Here is a 21,024-nt window from a genome sequence, read left to right on the forward strand (position 1 = left end):
ATCATGCTGCCCTGAGTGTCTCCATATGTAACCATCTGCATGATTGTTTTAATGTCTCGTCCTCTTGCTCCGCAGTTCTCTTCCCTTGTACAGCTGTTTCAAAAGTCACAGCATTCCTCAGGCCGCAGTCACCTTGCAAACAGCTGCTGGGGAGTTTAAGGGAAGGGTTTTAGGAAATAATTATGTCTTCATTAGGTTGAAATGTTGAAAACATAGCACTGCTCTAAGCGCACTGTAAATTTTCCTAAGCGCTTAAAACCGTAAGTCTCTCTGTTCAAAAGACAGGAGACAGGATGACTCAGTCTGCCGTGGGATGGAGCCGAACACCTTCGCTCAGGTTGCTCAGCGGAAGAGGTGGGTCCAGAGCAGAGGGGCACATTAGGGAGCCTGTCAGGGGGGCTGTGGAAGCACCTTCTCGGACCTCCGGTCTACAGTAATTATGAATTTGCCCAGTTGGGAGCAGTGCTTCTCCTCTATGGTTATGGAAAATGTGCGTGAAGGAGGGGGGCGGCCCGCTTGGTTTTCTCTTATAATATATTCTCAGGCAGCCTTTGAGATGAAACACGCAGGAGCAGTCTGAGGATGCTCATTGTTTAGGTGATGGAGAATCTGTATTTAAGTTTAAACCCTAGTGCACAGTCTGTAACTTCAGGCTGACCCCCAGCAACAGTGCTACAGAGGGCGTTCCTCTACACTAGACTGTGGCCATTTAAAGCAGTTTGAACCGCCTCGTCCTCCTTTTTCTCTGCTCCCGTCACTTGTGGGTTGGGTGTTTCCATTAAGGTGTTACGCTGGGCTGAGGCTAATCTCTGTAAAGTGTTAGCATTTGTTCTTCCTCTCCGCTGCTGTCATCAATCCTTCACACTCACACCAAACCCCTAATGTATCAGCAGGCTTCCCAGAGCTCCTGGTTCAAATTACCTTTGCTTTTGGTAAACTCTGAACCTTCAAGCTTGGTGTTTTCAGCTGCCCCCTGTGGATCCCGGGAAGCCTCTCTGTGCACCCCTCCCCAGCAGTCTCTCACTTTATGTCCTGTAACCAGAAGCCTGCCAGGAGCTTGCTCATTATTCCAACTGCGCCCGCCATCCTTCCGCCAGCAGAGGAAGTGTGTGTGTGTGTGTGTGTGTGTGCGCGCGCGCGTGCGCGCGCATCTGGCCAATAATTGGAGTTGCGTATGCAAACTATGAGAAAGGGGTCCTAGCTCGGAAGCTGCAGACTTGTGTTGCTTTTCTACAATGATGACACCATGAAGCTAGTTTTTGTTGTTTCTGAACAACTCCTTATTCTTCTGACACTACTAAAATAAGCACACTTGCCTTCAAGGTCCATGCTACAATTAACTGATTTCTTAAGAGTTTTTCTCCCTTGTTTTCATATCAGAGTAGTTCAGATTTCCTGTAAAGTTTCGATCTTCTCGCACCGTATTTCATTCCGGTTCACTTCTCTAAGTGCCTGCCTTGGATCCGCGGTGCTAAGGACTGGCCATTTTCACGGAAAATGGATTCCGTTCTAGGTAGACCTGTGACGCTGCCACACTGGTACCGTTGAGTTGCCACACACAGATGTGAGACTAGAACTTTATTTTGCTTGAAAACTGACTTTTGCTTGCAAGGATGGTGCTCCAATGATGGTTGTCGATGTGACTCTTAGTGTTTCTGACTAATGTCCTCATTACAGTGTTGTGAATCATCTCCTTAAGCGTTATAGCAAACACCTGTGGGATTTTTTTGAAAAGTAATGGGAAAAACTAGAAAAATGTCCTTTCTCCAGAAAAAGTGGCCTATTGTTAGTACAGGTTGCCTCTGCTAAAAAAAAAAGATTCATGAATACCTTGATTTTCTGTTTGGCAAAGAGCCTTAGGCTAATGATGGTGAATTAATAGCAGAGATATTTGAAATTAAAGATGCTGACTTTGAAAGTCACTTAAACTGTTCTTACTCTTCAAAGCATAATAGACACGCTTTCATTTTCTTAAAAATCATGTCAGCATTTCGAAAATAGAGCCACAAAAGAGAAAAAAAGGCATCTGCGCACCTTACGTCTCTGTAGCAGCAGGAACTCGGGTTCTTTTGCATAGGTGCTAGCACCCTGCCCTTGGGTCATCCCAGCATCTGACCTGTGACAGTCCTGGTATTCCCTCTACTGAGAACTAAGCACAGCTTGAGCACACGCGTTGTTCATGATAGGAGCCAGGACTGTGTTCTCAGAGATGCTATCTTTGTGAAAGGTAGTTAAGCTCATTGTATTTATAGATTATGCCTCAGGGTTTTCATCTAATACTATGAAATTTAAAATATTACCATGCTCAGCTATTTGAAATAAAGAAGCCATATTGAAAACAGCAAAATCCCACGTGAATCACCTGTATAACTTTTCTAGAAAAAAAAATTGTTTTTCCTTAGTTATCCTCCTTAGATTGATCAAAGGAGACCATTATGAGTTTAGGCCACCACACTCTGTTTTATTGTAGTATAGATAAAAATGTACTTTTTTGAATAGTAAAGATACTAACAAATTTTTGCTGCTTTCAATACTTTTTTATTTCTAAGATTAATATACAATTACCAATTGTATCATTTCCCCTTCCAGTGCCTCCCTAGAACCCCTCCTATGTGCCACACCACCTCCCACCCTGCTCTCTCCCCCTTGAAATCAGTGTTTAATTTCTTGTGGTACCGACATCTCCATTGTTATGGTGCTAGTTTGGTTTGGTTTGTCTTTTCAGTGGGTACACCTTACTACATGTCTCCAGAGAGAATACATGAAAACGGATACAACTTCAAGTCTGACATCTGGTCTCTTGGCTGTCTGCTCTATGAGGTAGGCACTGTTGATAATTCTGTACATTGATACAGTTTCACTTACATTATATCCAGTATTACAGTTTACAATTTTTTTCCTGGATGATATTTTGTAGTCAGCTTTTATTGTGCTGAATTAATTCATTAGGCAATGACTAATTGTAATGTCCACATGTTAATTTTGTCTGATATATTTTCATTCATTTTTTGACAAAGACTTTATAATAATTTTACTATAATGCCGTTCTCACCATGTGTGTGTAGGGAGAGATAAACATGTGTGAAACTTTTCTGTGCCTTGCAGGAGAATAATGCCATGGATTTGAGACATGAAAATATTTATCTTTATCATATTTTGTTTCCTTTTTACTCAGGCAAAATGCATCTTTAAGGATGGCTTGCAAATAGTTAAGCTTTGCAGGTTCTCACTTAAGCTTGGGAATTCTATTCTTAGCACAGAAGGATGGAGTCCCATAGCGTGGTTCTCTGTTCATGTAGTGATGTAGTCTTGTATCTGTAGAAAAGAGCACCTAAGTAACACAGTCTCCATCATCCTCCAGAGCAGCGGCATTGACAGTAACCCAAGGCAGTGACTCCTAAGACAGAATTTTAATTGTTTGACAGGAAAATGCAGAGTCAAAGATGCTAATTAAAAATCAGTCAGCATCTAAGTAAGTTTTATTGAATTGAAGAAACACAATACCTGGAATTATTTTTTTTGTGTGTGTTTCAAGAAAGAAGTCTAAAGTTTGTGTGTATCTGTTGGACTCTTCAGACTGATTACAGATTCCTCAGCTTAGGGCAAGTGACCCTTCTGGTTTTGTGCTTTCTCTGATGACTGAGGACTACTCAAAGGGTTTAACCTACTCTTATGTGCACTCACCAGTTTGAACTCTGAAATACTATGAGTCAGTGATGTAGCAGAACATGGTCAGTTGTGTGTCCATGGGATGATGAGGGACCCAACGTTGCTTGTGTATCTTTGTGTCCATGGGGTGACAAGAAGTTTGGCTTACTCTGAATTCTGGCAATGCTTTTGGGGGGGGCAATGTTGATAAGAACTGACTTGATAGTATTACTGCTGTAATATTTAAAAGTTAACCACTCCATATGTTTAAAAAAATGTTTTAACCAGGTGAGGCAGCATTAGAGTCGTTCAGGCTATATCAAAGAAATGTTTTTTCCTTTAAACAACCTAAAAGTAGATAGGAAATGTGTTTCTAATAATGAGATTAAAGTTAGCCATGACAGTAGAAAAGCTGAGTTGATGTAGTGTTGAAGAAGTTTATTTAATTCTTGTAATCTTGTATCAAAATTGAAACAGTTATCCACATTGTACAATTGCATTTGAGAGACAGGGTCTGTTTTTATGTATGCTTAACATGCGAGCTCTCTCTGAACATTTTCATGGCCTCAAGGTTTGCATGTTGTGCTAATTTCAAGTTCAGGTGCTAATCATGTTCATGGCTGGATCCCTTTCAGTGCATTTTCTCAAATCCTTAATGCAGGAGTTGAGAACTTTTAAAAAGATTGGATCTATCATTATTTTTGGTAGATTATGATAGAAAAAAAAACCTCTATTGGGTGCTACAATTTTGAAAAACTAAATTACACTAAAAAATAATGGAGAAAATATTGAATAGGAAGATAGATTTAGTGCAATTTAGCTTTCCAAAATTGTCTATAGCACCCAATAGAGGGTGTTTTTCCCCCTCTCATAATCCACCAAGAAATTACTCTTAACAGTGACGGAGTAGGAAGCCCTCTTTTAGAATGTATTTGAAACTCGGGAAATTAGACTTTCAAATATTCCCGAAACCTTTGAAAAAACTGGGAGTGCGGTTTTAATTGATATGCAACAAAGTAGACTTTACTAATTAAAATCAAGATGCTGAGCTTGGCTACATGGACCTTTACATGGAAAAGTGGGTTTTACACATTTCCTTTATTGTTCAGTGCGGCAATTGCATCCTTACAGGGTTGTAGGTTGGTGGCTTACAGTTCAAAAAAAAAGAGAGCTGCCACCAGCCCTGAAGACAGACAGTGGGCTTTCGTCCCTCAGACACCCCCAGAATACTAATGAGGAGAGTCAGACCCTGGAGGTCAGGGAGCGAGTCAATCATCCTAGCGATCGTCTCAGTGTGGAGGTTCAAATTAGCCTGAAAAATTCAGCTGCTGGGAGGAGAGGGCGAGCAGCTGTCAGGGGCAGCGCCGAGATGCACTAATGAACCAGATGAATAGTGCAAAAGCTTGAAAATAAAAACAGGACAGTTGACATTTTTCATCTGTCAAAGCAGGAGATGCATGAAAATATACTATTCCTGTTTAACTCCTTAGGGGACATTCAGATTTTTTTTTTTAACACTCTGCAGTATTGAGACAAAAGTAATATAATGAACTCCTAGCGTATGATAGAGAATGAGTGTACATTTACTTAAGGTCTTACAAAGGTGGGGAGACAGTAGCTTATATCTACGGTCTATTTTTAAGATGGCATATTTAACATTTGATTTTTATCATAGTGTCCTGCATTTTAAATTTAAACCTTGTTTGTGATGGTGAATCCTGCATTAGAAATTCCTGCTCAGTGGTGTGTGTTTAGGGCATTCAAGTCCTTATTTTATTTACTTTATGTCGTCATGGGGAACTATTCCCAAGGTTGTTGTGTGTGGGTGTGTGTAGGTTTTATATAAATTATACGCTAGGTAAAACTGTATGTAGCTGCTTTCTAGGTGGGATTTCCAATCCTGTCCCCGCCTGGCTGAGGCTCTGAAGGAGTTAACACCCTGTCTGGAGCACAGGAGACAGATGAGAGCCATTTTCAGCTTGTCCTGTCCCCACTGACGCTCTCTGAGTAGCACAGCATGGACCAGCGTGTTTCACACACACTCTGCCTGTCTGGGGAATGTACACATTGTCCTTCCAAAATCAAACTTATTAGCACATGTAGAAAAGGGTGACTGACTTTGGGGCAGCCTGGCACTCCATGTTGTATTCTTGCGGCTGCGGCTCAGAGATTTAGAAGGTTTCTGAACAGGATGCGAACATTTTAAATTGAATTTTTAGTTTGTAACCTTGCTTACCAAGTAGTTGCTTGCACTTTTAAATGTCAAGTTAGAACCTTGTCTTCAAATGCATTTCAATTCAGTAATGTCTCTTTTAAAGTGGTCTCTCCTCCAAGTTATGTTTTTCTGCATAAAAAATCACCTTTGGATACCTTGAATTGCATCTTGGAGTTATGGATATTTTTAAACACATTTAATGATTCATGAGACATTATCAAAGGAAAGTTATGATTTAAACTAAGGATCAGTTACAATATTTAAAAAGTATCTTCTCTGTTAAGATAACCCTTTTCCTAAATATTATTCTATGAAGAATGAATGGCATGCATTCTAGTCCCTAAGTCCTTGCTAAATTTAATGTAGTTTTAATGTCAGTTTTTTTGTTATATTGTACCATTGCATAGTTGAGCCATACCATATGATATCTGTTTTGTCATGAAATATGCTAGTTGTTTTTAATAGCTATGAACACACACACAAATATCTTCCATTTTTTAGTATTGTTTTATGTTGTATGAGACATATCAGCTATTTTTAGGAATTTTAAATGTTACAAAAATAAGATTTCAAAAATAAAATTAATATTTTTTAGCATTTAATAATAGAAATAATAATCATAAAAATCAAAATGCTTAAATAATTTTATTCAAAGTAATTATAATTATTTTCTACCCCAGTGTCCTATACCTGAAGAAGTCACCTTTAAAGTTGCTTTGTAAGTACATCAGTTTCACTGTGAGTGTTTTACAGATGGCTGCATTGCAGAGTCCTTTCTATGGTGACAAAATGAATTTATACTCTCTGTGTAAGAAGATAGAGCAGTGTGACTACCCGCCTCTCCCGTCAGATCACTACTCAGAGGAGGTAAGTGATCTCCAGCCCAGAGGCTCGTTCATTTTGTTAACTAAGGAATCTTCCCTCCTTCAGAATACGAATGAACAGTACAGGTGGGAGGAAGAGTGCCTTTCATTGTTTCCGCTCTCTCAGAGACTTGTCGTGTGATTCCCAGTGCAGAATGGAGCACAACACAGCGTGTGCAAGAGCCATAGGTAGTTGGCTTTCCTTATGTGGAGTCCAGCCATCGAAGGGAAGAAGGGCTGTTCTGAGTTGCAGCACACTGAGTCCTCAGTCCCGACCTCTTAGACATGAAAGCTGACTGAGGTAGAACTTTCCTCCTCACGCTTTCCCAAATCTGAACAGTGTACCTCTTAGCCACCTGCTCTAAACTTGTCCTTTCTTACTTACTACTTCTCCTTGGGCAGTACCTGTCTTATCACCCCCATCACTGCTTCCGTCAGATTCTTCTGGGTAAGGGTTTTAAGGTTACCATTGTAGGCATGTTTGTAAAATATATTGGATGGGACTGGCAATTTTCAAAGACTTTGAGATCTGAATTCTTGCTTGCCTTGCTGATGCAGTGGAATGAGTTGTTTTGGCACTTACCCAACATCCAGCTTTTCATCAGACAGGATCTTCCATTTTTATCCTAATACATCACGATTATTTGAGGGGGTCGAGTAGGACGAGCAAACAAAGGCTCTTTGGGGACTTCTCATCTGGGACCTACCCGGAGAAGCAGTAAAAAGCCTTGGACATCTCATGAGCAACAGATATTTTTGCCCCAGGAAAATGGAAAGGAAAGATATAGACTATGGTGTTCACTTATTAAGTAATCTTGGCATACTTTCTATTGTGAAATGAATAGCATCTAGTCTTAGTATTGTACAAGGAAATTTAAGTCCATATAGCTTGAATAATAAACATCTAAAGATCTTGTTAACTATATGTGGGTCATGAGTGTTCCTAGGATATAATCAGTACCCACTCATCTAATAGTTTTGATACTGATAGTGAATGATGCCTCCATTTTTGCCTCGTGCCATTGTATTTAGATAATTAGAATCTGCTCTCCGGAAGCAATGATGATAATGCTCTTATGTTAGCCATCTTTAATTACTATTTTGGGTATGGAATATAAATACGGCATTTCACAAACCCAACTTCAGAACCATAGGCCTCGAAATACAGTAGAGTGTGAACAATAATGCAAAACGATAGCAAGAATGTCAGGGGCCTTTCTTTGTTGTGTCATTCACGCTGTCTTCTTCTTTCCGCGAAGCCCATGAATATTTCACATATCTGCATCCTCATCCCCTATTCTTCTTGACTAATTTTCAGACTGTCTGAATTTGCATTTCACATGGTAGCTGATTAGGAGATGCCGAGTGCAGCAGCGAAGCCTCAGCAGGCGGTTACCATGGTGACCTTCAGCAGGATTTTAATGATGATACCACTAGTGGTTCGTTGAAGTCGGCCTGCCTGCAGGGCTACTTCACTGCAGCTAAGTGTGAAGTTGGATATGCGGCTTCTCAGCCAAGGGGCAAATATCAAAGTCTGGCCCAGATAGAAGGTCTTCAAGTTGGGAAAGGAAAATAGATTCCACTTTTTACTTCACTCTCTATAGTTACCATTTCCAAAAGGGGCAGTAAAGCAAAACATGCTATCTGGTGCATCTTCCCAAAGACACACTGCGGTTTCTTGTATTGCCGAAGTCTCTTGTTATGCCCTGATGAAACGAGAGGCTGCGGAAAATAATTCTTAAGAAACAAATTTGAAAAGCATGCAGTCTATTTAACAAATGTTGCTTTAGTCTGATGAAAACATGAAGAGTTCTATAAGACTTTGAAATGCTGATGGTGTTAATATTTGCCCTTTCTAATTAGGAACGCAGTTTGTATATAAACGAATTCTTCCATATCTGTGGTAGCAGCAGAATCCCACACGAATTTCATGCTTCCATAATGATATTAGTGATGTCTCCCGTGCTTAGGATCAAGGCTCTTTAACAGTTTAAAAACCCAAATTGGTATTTGCGAAGTTAGCAGAGAATCGGGACCAATGTGAAGGTAGATGCCAACTTTAGCACTGAATTTGTATGAAAGACTACATCACCGTGTCTTTTAATAGTTAAAATAGTAGATTTCTATAAGTGAAAAATAAAAAACAAAATAATAATAATAACCTTCAGAGCTTTCTAGACTTAGGTTCTGATTTTTTTTTTAAGCTTCCTGGCCATGGAAGATTTACAAAGGGACACTTCAAAGCCAGCCTGCCTCAGCAATTGGAATTGTAAGGAAAATGAGATTTCTAAATACAATCATCCCTTTTAAGTTAAAAAAAAAAAAAAAAAACAACAAAACCCAAGAACTTTAAAAAGAATGGGAATTTTGCCCATGATAGTCTCCTACAAGAAAATTACAGTTTAACATTAAAAACCAAATCAATATGCTTTGGAAATCTTAGTATGTACATCATATCTTTTCTTTTAAAATATGGTATATATACATATAATGTAGGTTCTAGATTGAAATATTTCAGCTACACATGGAGGCTCTTATAAAATGTATATTATAGCCTTTGTTTCTGATGACTTTGATTTGTATATATTTGGTATTCCTTATTCTTTTATTTTTCCTGTATCAACCTTATCCGTGTGTGAATAGAGAATTACAATCCTTAAAAACTGGGGCTGAAAACAGCTGCCTTCCCTTCAACAGCTCTCTGTGTAGATTGTCTAGTGGGTGATGACAAAGCCAGGCCTTCTTGGGGATTTGCTGTTTATCAGGAACCATAAGCCAAGCGCCTGCGCAGTCTGCCTGCCCTTAGAACTTAATGGTCCTGGACACATCTTTCCTTCACTGTGAGTGTGCGTGCTGCTAGAAGGTCCATGAATTTTTATGTTTTTAAAGGTGCCGCTTCCCCTTTTCTAACTGGCCTCTTCTCTCTATCGTTTCCCTAACTCTTCTCTCCTGCACCTTCCCCTGGCGGTCGCGTCTCATGATAGCTGTTCCGTGGAATATGCACCTTCCCCTCTACAAGGTCAAGCATCTCCCGCAACTCTGCTCTTGTCCACATTTCTAGGGCCTGATGAATTTTAAAACTTGGGTGATGGACTGACTGAGGAAGTAAAGGAGTTGGTATTAAAAAGAGAACATTTTAAAAAAATAAAATGAATGGCCTAGTCAGTGGTGACTGAATCAGAGAAACTTCTCAAAAGAATTGCCTAGTGAGGCACGAGATCAGCCAAAGGCATGCCGGGAGATGTGGTAACTCTCTGTCACTGAAACTCTTCCTGTATGGGCTTTCTTCTCATTCTTTTGTACAAGCATTATGAACTGTGAAACATCTGGACATTGACTAGGAAATGATACAGTTGGTCCCAGTACTTAATTTCTTGAAGAGACACTGAAATGGTCATCAGAATTATATACTTGTTCTGTCAGTCATTTCTTTAGACTCAACAGGGGAAAAAAATGCCTGAAAATCCAAGTTCTAAAAAGTCAAAAAGGACTTGCAGATGAAATGAGGATAGGGTAATCTTTGTTCTAGAAAATAGCAAAGCAATAATAGATTGAAAACTTGAAGTGCTTTGAGAAGGAAATAAAAAGCACCTACAAACCCTTGGAAAGATGGTTAGTATTCTTTTAATAAAGTTGACTGTGTTATTAGAACAGTAGAGCTGAATTGATTGCTATGTTCGATGTTGCTTAGTCATTTGGTTTGGGAGTAACACCAGGCATCAAGCTCAGGGCCCTGTGCCTGCTAGGTAAAGAATCTCGCTAAGTTGTGTGGGCTGAGTTTAAAATTACCCCGTAACCCTGGGTACCTTTGACCTGGTGATTCTCCTAACTTAAACCCTCAAGTAGCTGAGATTATAGGCCTGGACTACCAGGCCCAGGTCAGTAATTTTAAACATATCGTGTATAAATAAAATAGAAAATGTATTTTCTAGTTATATTTTGGAAAAGTCACTAGCTTCTTAAATGGTCTCTGTCATTTTATGTTAAATGTTAGTCAGTTTTATAGTTCAACATTTAGATCAGTTTGTTGTATCGAAAGCAGTTTAAAAACTATCCTTAGAGATGCGGGCCTGAGGGTCGTTTCCGCTCAAAGCTGGTGTAAAGTGTGAGCTAAAAGCTCTTACCTCAGCTCCGGCCTGCTTTGCTCTCACTCTGTCCAGTTATTTTCACTGTCGTAGCAGGACAGTGTGCCTCCTTTGCGTTTGTTCTCTTCTGGCAAGTGAGAGAAGCGATTGTAGGAGAACAGGATTGTGTGTTTGCCCCGTCCTTCCTCTCTGGCCTTCCTGGGTTGGCACAGCACCGCGGCCTGATGCTTCACTCACAAGTTAAGGACTGGCAGGAAAGACCTCTTTTTATTCTTCTTGGGACATCTACACACAAATAAATAGAAGTGGCAAATAAATAGTATGCACACATGAACTCACATGCCAAAATAGCCATTTTTTTTCAAAGTTTTTAAAATTCAAGAATATTTATTCCTATGATACATAATCAACTTCATAATATTTTAATTTAATGAAACTGATTTCATGGATTTTATGATATGTTGTTAGGGCTTTCATAAAACTAATGTTGCATTTTCAACTTACAGAATCACCCTTTTACCAGTATTTTGTTCAAGAACCTAAGACACAGGCTTTGTCCTAGCTTGCATACAATCAGGTAGGCTTGGTGTGTTGAGAGCGGTGGTGGACTTGAGTTGGGTGGGGAAGGCTCCCTGCCTCCCCTGCTTGTGCTGCAGTGAGCTCACAGCCCCAGAAACTGCTCAGGTGTTCACCACAGGCAGCTCCTGAGCTCTGTAGACTTCTCCGTTTTACACCCTTTTACTTGCCACCCGCTCTGAAATTCCGACTGTATCATGTCAGAGAGCACGCTTGCCCATCTGGCTTATGACCCTGCAGAGGAATGGAGGAGTAAGGGTACTCTGTGGACAGTAGCAATCATCCAAGTCTGTAAATGTTCCTACACCAGTGATCAGCTGGGTTACTTCCTCTGTGCCCCTCAGTCTGCTTCCCACATGCACACAAAGGAGTGACCATAAATACAAATCTTAGAGAGAAGGGATTTATAAGTTAACATTTACAAAGAATCCTTAGTTTTCAAGACTTGCTTTATGTAACTAAGAGAAAAAGATGAAAGTGTCAGGTAGGCCGTTTCTAGACTTTTTGAAGTTCATGGATGTTTATAAATAATATGAAGTTTTGCCGGGCGGTGGTGGCGCACGCCTTTAATCCCAGCACTCGGGAGGCAGAGGCAGGCGGATCTCTGTGAGTTCGAGACCAGCCTGGTCTACAGAGCTAGTTCCAGGACAGGCTCCAAAGCCACAGAGAAACCCTGTCTCGAAAAACCAAAAAAAAAAGAAAAAAAAAATAATAATATGAAGTTTCTAATTCTCAATTGCTAATAGGATTTTTTTTTTTTTAGGAATTTCTTAGGCTTGTTACTGAAAATTAACCAGAGTTACTTAAATTGTCGCTGGCAAGTTTTTTCCTAATAAATCCTTACAATAACACCGAAATGAACGACTTTAAAATATGTGGTACACACACTGTTTTAAGGAGCATTTATTCAAGTGTTTTCACAACCTTTAGAATTATGTAGTCATATTCTAAACAAGACAAAAATATTTACTATAGAGTATATAGTTATTGGATGTGAATATCAGCGTTATGTAATTATTTAAATTGTCATCCAGTGTTATCTCAGAGACTGGCAGCATTTGATATTCCTTCTTACACATTGTCTTAGTAAATTGCATATTCCTATCACTGTACTGTTTAGCCACTGCGCTAAAGGTCGCTGTGGAAGAGATCTTTAAGCTGTTTTGATTAAACATGTAGATCTCTTTAAGCAGGCCCTTTGTTCACCTGTGCTGCTGAAGTGACACTGGAGAATTGTTCCTTGCAGACACAGATCCAAAACGGCGCCCTATATTTCACATACCCTGTGGGATCCTATAAAACCATGGAACTTTCTGTAAGACTTTCAGTTTCCAAAGACGCTGAATGGTATCTGATTGCGAAGTGCAGACATTACCTCTGTGTAAGACGGCTTTCCTTTTTCTCCACCCGTAAGTCAATCATTAGTGACACTTTGGTGTCCATGCTGGATATGCCTAATCATTTTGTATAAATACCTAAAGCTCCAGATACAGTGGCTGTAATGTATTACAGCAACATTGGGGTGCTAAAGTGTGTCCTTGGATAGATGGAAATTGGGCATATCTAGGAGGCTGATATAACATAATTGGTCTCAGAGGGATTAAGATAGGGCTGATAGAGAAACAGTACCAATAGAATTAGTCTTTATTATCCTATTGAGAATAGCGGTGGTGACCTAAAGCTATAATACACAAAGAGCCTGACTGTTATTACCCCTATGAGGCTGAACTTGAACTGTAATTGGGTTAGCACCGTGAGAACAATGACTCTTGACACTCTCTTTAATATTTCTGGTTTTAGGCTGCATGCTTTGATATTTCTTTGGAAATTCATAGATCAAAATATATTAATGGTTTATCTACTAAATTTGAAAACTACGTTAATTTTATAATTCTTTACAAATATATCAAAATCACTTCATTAGCTTTTAGTATCTCTGAAGCATATGAAAAGGCTCTTAAGTGGTCACACCTTTTTTGGCATTTTATATTAAAAGCTATAACATACAGATCTTTTTAAAAATATAAAACATAAGAAATAAACTATGATTTTAAAAAAAGAGTATCTTTTGGTTCACATTAGCTGTCCTTTCTGTTGTCAGTGTTATACTTGAGATACTGAGAGGTGAAAACTGAATAGCTCTCTGGTTCCGCAAACACATTTCTATGCAAATGAATACCTGGTGGTCTTAGAAATTAAAACTTAACATAAAACAATAGAGATAGCAAACTTGACTTCATTGTCTTGACATTTTCCTTTAACATGGTTAAAAACATAGCAGCTACTGTCATTGCAAAATATTGGCTAGTTGTTAAAAAGAATTTCTAAATAACTTGCTTTCTTTCAGAGGGCTAGAGAAACATTTTAAAAAGAAAATACTAAGGGAGCCAGCCTTTAGTCTCAGAACTCAGGTGGCAGAGGTAGGAAAATTTCTGCAAGCTAGTGGACAGTCAGAACTATGTAGGAAAATCTTTTCTACACACACACACACACACCCCTAAGATTGAGGTCTTGAATAAGATTGAGGTCTTGAATATAATCATCTTATTTTGATGTTTCATGTTTGACTTTATTTGGTGTCACTTCTTTTTATGGGGGCATTGTATAAGGTCCCTTTCACTGAAGACCTTATTTCTAATAAGGCCCTTATATGAAGGTTTCATCCCAGTCTCCCCAGTAATGAGAATCAAAGGTCTTATGCCTGTTAGGCAAGTGCTCTCCAGCCCACTGTGTTTAAATTTAGAATCTAATGATAAAATTGCTCTGAATTGAAATCCACGTTCCTTTTGGGAGGGAGTTACTGCCAGTTTCATGGATGGGTTGCTTAAAAAAAAAAAAAAACAAAAAAAACACTAAAATTGTAATCCAAGCTGTCATGCTAGGCCAATAATATTCAACTGGACATGTTTGTATCAACACTTAAGATTGTTTTCAGGATAAAGTGACTCTGATTTTCTCTACAAAATGCTCGACAAAATGGAGTGTCCTATGAACTGTGAATGCAGGGGACCATTAATGTTAGAGCCTCATCGTACTGCCTAGTTTTATATCAACTTGATACAAGCTAGAGTCATCTGAAAGAGGGAACCTCAATAGAGAAAATGCCTCCCATAAGATCTGGCTGTAGGGTACTTTCTTAACTAGTGATTGATGGGGAAGACCCAGTTCATTGTGGGCTGGTGGTCCTCGGTGTTCTATAAGAAAGCAAGCTGAGCAAGCCGCAAGGAGCAAACCAGTAAGCAGCATCCCTCCATAGTCTCTGCTCCATCAGCTCCTGCCACCAAATTCCTGTGCTATTTCACTTCCTGGCCTGGCTTCAGTCAATGGCTACAATGTGGAACAGTAAGCCAAATGAACCCTTTCTTCCCCAACTTGCTTTGGTCAGAGGGTTTCCATTGCTGTGATGAAACACCAACTTGTAATCGCTATTCTTGCTGTCTTTTGAGAACAGCCGACAGTCTGCCCATCACTATCTGAAAGGCCATCCCACCCTTGTTCAGAGGTAGTCGTGTAGAAACCTGTAGACCAAGTTAGAATCTTTCTATGACAGCAAGAGTTCTTAAAAGCCTGTGCCTGAAATGAGGGTGTTTCAATTCAAATCTACATCCTGCCTTTATGATTTTGGACCATTGCTGCTTTGCAAAATGGCACCACATTGGTAGTTGTCCTGTAGCATGATTAGGAAGATTTGAGTTTGTTAAATCATACAAAAGTACATAGCAAAATATACTTATAACATTTCATTCATAAGTATATTGAGGCCTGAGAATTCCATATTTTACCTATCTGTCAGTGACAATTCTGTCAGCGATTCCACTGGCAAAAAGACTATGACAGTTTTCTTAACTGGTGGAGATTGAATGTACAAAAGGGGACGGAAAAGCAAACACTTTGTTCTGCATTGTCTTCATCTATGGTTGCCTCTGGAGTCCTCCATGCTGTCCTTACATGGCTGACATCTGGACAGTGTACTGCTCAGTGGCCCCCTCATACTCCCACCTCTGTTTCTCCCTGTTGCTAGTCCTTGCTCCTCTGGAGTGCTCCGGTAAGTGCCGTCACCTTTAGCTGTGCTTATGTTCTGTTCCTCTTCTAATTTTGGCTGATTCTCTTCGTGTGTAAGGGCTGGCCATTTGTTGTTTATTGGTTATAAAGTGCACCCTGTTCTGAAGTTCTGCCAGACAGGTAATTTCTGAACTAGCTTGTACAGCACGGCAGTGTTAAAAAGTAAATTTTTATTCTGCCCGCTGATATTTTTGTTGAATATGATGAGTTTTTGTAACCTCGTTACCATTTCCTGTAACCTTTTCTGTTTCCTTTCTCATTCTTAGTTTTTGACGGTTTGGTAACCTTATAGGACACGCTGTCTTTTTTAACATGAGAATCATCATCTAAGGGCTCTCCCTACACTTTCTGCATTGTACATAACTGGGTACATTTGACTCTAATTGGTAACATACTAGCCTTTCTTTTATTAAATTAACATAATAAAATGCCTTATATGTTGCCAAATTATTTAATCACTTCCAGTACCACTCCATGTTCTTTTAAAAGGAATATAAGTTGATATTTTCACACTTTTTCAAGGGATATAACAAATTACACATCGAGCATTGTGATTTCCAAGTATGTCTGAAGCTAAATCATTATATTTTCTTCTGATAGCATTGGCTAATTAAGGACTGGAAATGGGTCAGCATTTCTGATGATCAGCTCTAGTCTCCCTATTTAATAGGTAGAGAAATAAACTTGCAGAGGCAGAGTACAGAGCGCAAGGCTCCTTCAGCAAGGCTGCTTGCCGCTGCCCTCCCTTGCCTCCTTCACGTTGCCTGACCCCCACATCTGCCAGTTTGGCCCACAGAGTTTATCTGTATCTCTGCCATGAAGGACAGAAAGTAAGGATTTAATGGCTCACTAAGTGCTTGCTAATGTGCATGCCAGAAAGTTTGACATATCTAAACTACTCCTAATGACAACAGGTACAGGGCAAAAAGGTCCGAGTACAAAGATGCTGTATGCTGTTACTGAGTATGAAGGTGCTGTGTGCTATGACTGAGTACAAAGATGCTGTATGCTAAGACTGAGTACAAAGATACTGTTACAAGTAGACACCTAATTTGCAAAACAAAGGTCATTGGAATTGAATAAAACCCAATATTCTAATTAATAGATCTGGAAAGGAAGGTATCTTAACCTATGGGGATATTTTCCCCCTAGTATATAGACAGATCTCAAGTCTCTCCTTTATAAAGTGGGAACATTTAAATACTACTTCACAGAGTTCAGAATTGGAGTCATATTTATACTTTATCTTGCTGGTGATTTATATAATAGAAAATAAACTAAGACTAAAATACATATTTTATACAAAATAATTCATTATAAGTGTATCTAACACACGCGTATTCTCATCTCCTTTTATGAAACCGTAGGCTTGCTAAAACTAGTATATTAACTTTTAGATCAGATACTTGTGTACATATCTACGGTTAACTTAGAAGCCCTCTAGAGAACTATTCAGAATTGCTTTGTTCAAAATTAAGGCAGCTGATTTTAAGTTTTGTTTTGTCTCTTCAGCTACGACAGCTAGTTAATATCTGCATCAACCCAGACCCGGAGAAGCGACCAGACATCACCTACGTGTATGACGTAGCAAAGAGGATGCATGCATGTACCGCGAGCAGCTAAACTGAGAATCATGAAGAAGGCAACCAGAATAACTTAAAAGTATTTTTTGTGCAAATCATACCTCCCTGTTTTTGTCTGGGTGTTACGATTAATATGTCAGAGCTCATGTGCTTTCAATCCTTAACCAGTTTTCAAATAAGCTTCCTTTTCTACCAGGCTCGATCTCCTCGCAAATTCACAAGACTTTGGGATACTCAGATTTCATTAAGAGAGCAAGTACAAGAGTTTTTAAATTACTTAAGGTTTGAGGATCGTTTGAAGTTTTCTGCTGAGAAATTGTGTTTGTAGATCGCTAGTGCCATACGGTGAATAAACATGTTGGCACACAGCAGGAATGCAGGACCTGAGGAAAAGACCCGGGCGTTGACTTGTTTGCTTTAAGTCGCTATGGACATTGCAGTGGACACAATTGTGAACTTATGTGATTTTTTTTAAGTTTGAAGTATGTGCTTTAGTTCTTAGCATTATAGTTTTAAAATATAATTATGATAAATGCAGACAAACTATTTGAGAAACATAAAATTCTTAGTTTATACATTAAAATGCAACTATTAAATGTGAAAAGGTAGGGATAAAATGTGAGTCAGACACTGAAAGTTTTGTGTTTTAATACCTTTGAAAAGCCTCTGCATTTAAATGCTATAAATAAATCCATTTTAAAAGCGGTTAAGGATTTGTTTGGCTGGTGTGAGAGTCATTTTTAAAGTTGCACATTGCCCAAGGCTTTGTGTGTTTTTATTGTACATTTGAAGAATATTCTTGGAATAATCGTGCAGTAACTATAATTCAATTTCTTTATAAATCTAAATACGTTTAACTCATAACTGTACACTGTAAACATATGTTCTTATTCATAGATTGTATTGAAGTTTTGATCAATTCCCTCCAGAATTTTTTTTTATTCTTTGAGTTATTTATATTGTGTGTGCATATTATCCATTAATGTTTCAGATTTTCTGAGAACATAATTAATTTCCTTTTTAAACGCTATTTGGTATGCCAACACTTTTCTTAGATTTAAATTTTTTTTTTTTAACTTTTGGGCCACTCTGTTTGCATGTGCCTTTATCTTGTTAGAAAGAACGATGTATGTTACAATGTGCCTATGAATGTCGACAGTTCTGAGTCATTGGACAAGGATATAATTTTAGAATATGTTTATGGACATGAATACTGGCCCTTGCTGCAGACAGAACTGTTTCGAGAATAACATTTCAGTGGAGAGGCTTTGGAGCCAAGTACTGTATTTGTGCATGAGGATGACTGACATGGAGAAGCTTCTTTTAGTTGAGGAAATGGAGAGTTGCTTAGGAAACCCTGTTGGAGAGGTTAGGAAACCCTGCTGCGGAGGTTCGTTTCCCTGAATGTCTTCATCCTTCTACCAACCAGTTTCCTCAGAAAACGTGAGTGGTAGTGACTGTGACAGAGAGCTGTGTGTGCGGTGCTAGAACCTCGGGAAGGGGTAGCCTGCCAGGATGGCAGCCCCTGTCAGGGAGCACGTATTTTGGCAGAACGTTTTTTGGTTTTGTTTTCTCACATAGTATTGTTCCTATCGTTATTTTCAAGTGAATAATATCTGTTTTCTCATTTTAATTGGCTAGATATTCTGTCTTCAGCGTAATTTCATCTTGAGTTTGACAAAGGAAACTTGGATGGTCTTTGTCATGAAGCCTGAACTGGGTGCATCCCAGATCATAGTGGCTCATAGCATTTACACTGGGCTTCAAATAGAAATGTCCCCAGATGTGTGAAGGCTACTTCTGCTGACCATTTGTGCTTGTCCGTTGTAATGTTACAGGAGGGAGAAAGATGAGACATCCCCTGCCGACAACAGTGGTTTTCTTACAGTCCTTCAAAGTACAAGGTTCTAAACTCATTGGCTTGGCCCCTCGTAGTGACTTTGCTTTATGAATTTGTCTCCTAAAAAGAGCTGGAGAGTCAGGGATGCCCATTATAATTTTTTACAGGAGGAAACCTTCAAATACTTTTTTTAAAAAAATCCAAGTGTTCATATTTCCCCCCAAAGAAACCATTGTGTAAAGCCAAATTCAGTGGGATATTTGCAAACAGTTGTGGAATTGATTAGAAGTTCTAGTTTTAACAATCACCTGTAAAATATTCTCTGTTTATGAGTAAATTTTATATTAAGTTAAATATTGGAACTGATTTGAGTAACAAGTCAAAATAAAAGGTACAGCTGAACCTCACTGGTACCAGTTACCCAGGGGAGAGTGCGGTAACTTTTGGTGTGCTGAGGTGTGGGGTGAATGAAGGGCACCCCCATCTGCAGTGCTCAACAGTGTGCAATGATTGTGAATTTAGCGAGATGTCCTGAGGCATGAGTGCTTTACTGTTCTCTAGAGTGTCCATTACAAAACACCTTTCTTGTATCCGTATACTTCAGGTGTTGCTCTGAACTTTTCCTGTATTTATTATAACCAAGATGCTGTTATTCACATGACATGTTTATTCTTTAAATTGAATGTATTGTTCATAACCCACCAATGCTCATATTCTTAGCCTTCTATCTCCATAGTACTGTAATATGAACTTCTTTTGTGAAATACTTTTTATTTTGTTATGCTTTAAATACACATGCAAAAGGGTTCTGTTATTAGCTTCAAAAGTGTACAATATCTTAATATAAATATAGAAAAATAAAAGATGAGTACTGTAAATCTGAGTATCTGTAATTCCCTCTCTCTCTCTTAGCTCCTCAAATATTTCAAGTTTTAAGTGGTGCTGAACCTACAGAAACAGCTCTTATGCTTTTCCAGAACTTTGCCGTTTTGAAGAAGCTTAAAACCTGAGACTCAAGAGTCTTGCCACTCTAGAGGCTTGGATTTTATGGTTTGATTTTGAACATGCATTATATTACAAAACATAATTTTACTGGTGTCTTCAGTGTCTCTCTTTCTGTCATTAAATAAAAGGTATATTAACCTTAAGGAAAGGATATTCACTTTCCTGGTTCGAAACTTTAGAATTTAAGGCGGTGGGTTCCATTACCAGTTGCTACAGTGGGCTGCTAAGAATCACTGATAATTGATACAATTAATGTTCTCCTAAGTGATGGTCACTGCCAGCAAGGGGTTAGAATATCTTAGGAGGGGAAATGTATTTCATCAGACATTTGTTAATAGGTTCATTTTATAACCCTTGGCCTGTACTAAAGAAACTTTGGTTTGATTATGTGAGCGTGGGTATGTGTTAATAATTGTAAAATAATAGTCAGTTTTAACCACATTATAATATTTAATGCTAGTTGTAAATTTTATTTCAAATGTCTAGATTCATTGGAAGAGTCAGTACCAGCATAAATATTTCAAAATCTAACAAGTTCAGCTGAGGTACCACATGTTCACGTGGCTAATTTTTTTAAATCAAAATAGGAAATAATTTCAGAAGTCCCTCAAATTATCAAGTGAACTTGAAGATGTTCTTTAAACTGATTTACTTGACTTCCTTCTGAGACCATGAAGCCTGTACCATACCATTTATTTTTGAGCATCTTACTCAGCGAAATTTCTTCCTAGTTACCTTACACACTGATTTTAATATCCACACCAGTACTGACCTCTTTGTTCGTTTCAGTGCCCAAATCAAACTGTGCATCTTAAGAGGCAAAGTAAAAGGAAAATTTTACAGTTAGGGTTTGTAGCTCAGGACCTTGACCAGATTATTTTCCATGTCATGGTTATAACCCATAGGAAAGCATTCTTGTCATAGGCAAAATTCCTCATTTTTCTAGCCGTTACTGTCGGTGTAAAATTGAGATTGAAATTCCTAACTGGGTAAACTCACTTTGTCAGAACCCTATATAGTATTGCATGTCACCTGAGTGCTTGATAAATGTGGCCATTATCACATGGGTGAGGAAAGAATGCATGAGCATCTTGATAACTGTGGCCATTATCACATGGGTGAGGATGTGTGAGCATCCTCTGTTCCC

The 21,024-nt window shown here is 38.8% G+C and overlaps 1 protein-coding gene across 3 annotated transcripts in view; it reads left to right on the forward strand.

The window, feature by feature from the left end:
• The window catches only part of Nek7 (NIMA related kinase 7), a 130,746-nt gene extending 110,996 nt beyond the window's left edge, over positions 1-19,750 (forward strand). For all 3 annotated transcript variants that reach the window (XM_057770473.1, XM_057770475.1, XM_057770474.1), the window contains exons 8-10: positions 2,726-2,820; positions 6,617-6,730; positions 16,962-19,750. In XM_057770473.1, coding sequence (XP_057626456.1) covers positions 2,726-2,820; positions 6,617-6,730; positions 16,962-17,072 — 320 coding nt within the window. In that variant the 3' untranslated portion in view covers positions 17,073-19,750. The remainder of the gene's footprint in view (positions 1-2,725; positions 2,821-6,616; positions 6,731-16,961) is intronic.
• Positions 19,751-21,024: the final 1,274 nt, after the last annotated feature.

This window comes from Chionomys nivalis, chromosome 5, assembly GCF_950005125.1.
Source record: "Chionomys nivalis chromosome 5, mChiNiv1.1, whole genome shotgun sequence".
Lineage (NCBI taxonomy): Eukaryota > Metazoa > Chordata > Mammalia > Rodentia > Cricetidae > Chionomys > Chionomys nivalis.